The sequence below is a fragment of the Geospiza fortis genome, unplaced genomic scaffold (assembly GCF_000277835.1).
Source record: "Geospiza fortis unplaced genomic scaffold, GeoFor_1.0 scaffold546, whole genome shotgun sequence".
NCBI lineage: Eukaryota > Metazoa > Chordata > Aves > Passeriformes > Thraupidae > Geospiza > Geospiza fortis.
In genome coordinates, this window is record NW_005054612.1 from 302,068 (window position 1) to 304,681 (window position 2,614).

Below are 2,614 nucleotides of genomic sequence, written 5' to 3' on the forward strand. Positions count from 1 at the left end.
CAGAGCAGGGAGGGCACACTCAGCAGTGGGCTGGGACTGAGAGAGGCAGGGAAGGATCAGTGAGGGATCAGCAATGATTGATTGATCAGCAATTTAGGATCATCAGTGTGGGATTATCAGTGTGGGATTAGCAGTGATTGATCAGCAGTGAGGGATCAGGGATTTGGGATCAGCAATTTGTGATCAGCACCGTGGGATCAGCAGTTTGGGGTCACTCCCAGCTGTTCCCTCAGCACAGAACGTGCTGTGGATGGGATCAGATCCTGGCCCTGGTGGAACCCAGCCCTGTCTGTTCCCTGTCCCAGTGCCCCATGGAGGGGACTGGCCCATGGGCAGCCCCACAGCTGCATTCCCTGTGGTTTTGGGGGGCTCTGGGGGGCTCTGAGGGGCTCTGTGGCTCTGTCCCAGCCTGGCTCTCTGTGTTGCAGTGTCAACGGGGACGTGCGCTTCTTCGACCCCCGCATGCCCGAGTCCATGAAGGTGCTGCAGATTGTCAAGGGGCTCACGGCCCTGGACATCCACCCCCAGGCCAACCTGTTTGCTTGGTGAGTGCTGCTGCCATCCCTGCAGCTCAGGGAGCCCTGCAGGGAGCACGGGGGGGCTCCAGGGTGATCACAGGCAGGGAGCAGGGCCTGGAGTGCTGGGGTGAGGGGGATGGCTTCCCACTGCCAGAGGGCAGGGGTACATGGACACTGGGGAAATGCTTCCTGGCAGGCTGGGCAGGCCCTGGCACAGGTGCCCAGAGAAGCTGGAGCTGCCCCTGGATCCCTGGCAGTGCCCAAGGCCAGCCTGGGACAGTGGGGGTGTCCCTGCCATGACAGGGGGTGGAACAAGGTGGGCTTTAAGGTCCCTCTCAATCCCAGCCATTCTGTGATTCCAGGATCCCTGGAGAGGATGGTTTGTCTCCACAGACATCATTCATGGGGTGCTGTTGGCTCTTCTGCTTTAACCCCACCCCAGCAGTGCAGCTTCTTTCCTGTGCTTGCTGCTCAGGAGTTTTACCCCTTTTTTGTCCCTCAGTGAACCCTGGACACTGGGTCCGTGTTCTGTATTTGTGGGCTCTGCCTGGGGACCAGCAGCTGCTCCACAGCCAGTTTGGGGTGCTCTGGGTGTGTTGGGGCATCAGCTGTCTGTGTTTTCCTGTCCCAGGTGACCGCTGTGGTTCTGGCCACCAGTGAATGCTGTCCCACTCGGGGACATGGCCTGGCCCACAGCTCAGCCAGGGGCTGCAGCAGCAGTTTTGTCCCCTCCCAGTGACTCCAGTTGTGTCTCTTCCCTTCCAGTGGCTCCATGAACCAGTTCACTGCCATCTACAACGGGAACGGGGAGCTCATCAACAACATCAAGTACTACGATGGCTTCATGGGCCAGAGAGTGGGAGCCATCAGCTGCCTGGCCTTCCACCCTCACTGGGTCTGTACCCTGCTGCTGCCCCGGGGGGTGGCACAGGGACCCCCCCGGGGCGAGGGGAGCTGTCCCAGCCCAGCCCAGCAGGTTCCAGCAGCTCCCGAGCCCTTCCAGCTGAGCTGCAGCCCCATCCCGGCCTCGGGAGCTGTCCGAGGTGCCAGCAGCGCTCCCCAGTTCCTGAATTCCTGGGCTTGTTCACTCCCAGCTGCCTCACTGGGCTGCTCTCACCTGAGGCTGGTGCTGGGCAGGCAGAAAGTGCACCTCAGGAAAATGGGAGAGCTGTGGAATTAAAGGCATGAGCTGGTACAGCTGGGATGAGGCAGAGAAAAAGGGGATTTGGGGGCCTGTCACTGCTGGAATGAGGGAGAACAAAAGGAGATTCTGGAGTCTGGAATCTCTGCCTCACAGCTGGAGTAAGGCAGAGCAGGAGATTCTGGAGTGTCACAGCTGGAATGAGGCAGAGCAGAGGAAAATATTGGGGTCTGTCCCTGCTGGAATGGGGCAGAACAAAAGGAGATGTTGGGGTCTGTCCCAGCTGAGGGGCTCTGCAGTGCTTGCAGAGAGTCTGGGTGCTGCTCAAGGAGGAGGGAGGTCCCTTCTGCATGGTGGGCTTTGCTCACCCAGGGAGGAGAATAAATGGAGCAGCTGGAAAACCTGAGAAAACAATGAATGGATGGGAAAACCAAGGGGAGAGTTACAAGAGTTGTTTTAGAAATCTGCAGATCAGCTCACAAATATTTAATATGTAATGGGAAGAGCAGTTTGCTCTTTAAACAAGCAAAGCAGAGCCCTGTCCGGAGGGGCCAGGTCCCCTCACTGCAGGAAATTCTCATTTTCAGCCCAGCCATGGCTCCTAACGAGCAGATTTGCGGTCATTTAGAGAAATTATGCTGGCAGTTGGCAACTAATGGTGCCCATAATTTGTCCCTGTGACTGAAATGGGCCCATAACTCCTGCAGAGCTGTGGAGCAGCTGGGTCACTGTCACCTGTGCCAGGCACTGCTCCACACCTGGACCTTGGAGTGGGTCACAGGAGGGAGCTGGGAAAGGGATGGAGCCCCAGGAGGGGCTGAGGGAGCTGGGAAAGGGATGGAGCCCCAGGAGGGGCTGAGGGAGCTGGGAAGGGGCTCAGCCTGGAGAACAGGGGGATCAGGGGGCCCTTGTGGCTCTGCACAGCTCCTGACAGGAGGGAACGGCAGCAGGCTGG

At 58.7% G+C, this 2,614-nt stretch overlaps 1 protein-coding gene across 2 annotated transcripts in view; it reads left to right on the forward strand.

Moving 5' to 3' along the window:
- Positions 1-2,614, forward strand: part of RPTOR (regulatory associated protein of MTOR complex 1) — a 105,682-nt gene that overhangs the window by 100,672 nt on the left and 2,396 nt on the right. For both annotated transcript variants that reach the window (XM_031064651.1, XM_031064652.1), the window contains exons 33-34: positions 429-545; positions 1,284-1,413. In XM_031064651.1, the coding sequence (XP_030920511.1) occupies positions 429-545; positions 1,284-1,413 (247 nt within the window). The remainder of the gene's footprint in view (positions 1-428; positions 546-1,283; positions 1,414-2,614) is intronic.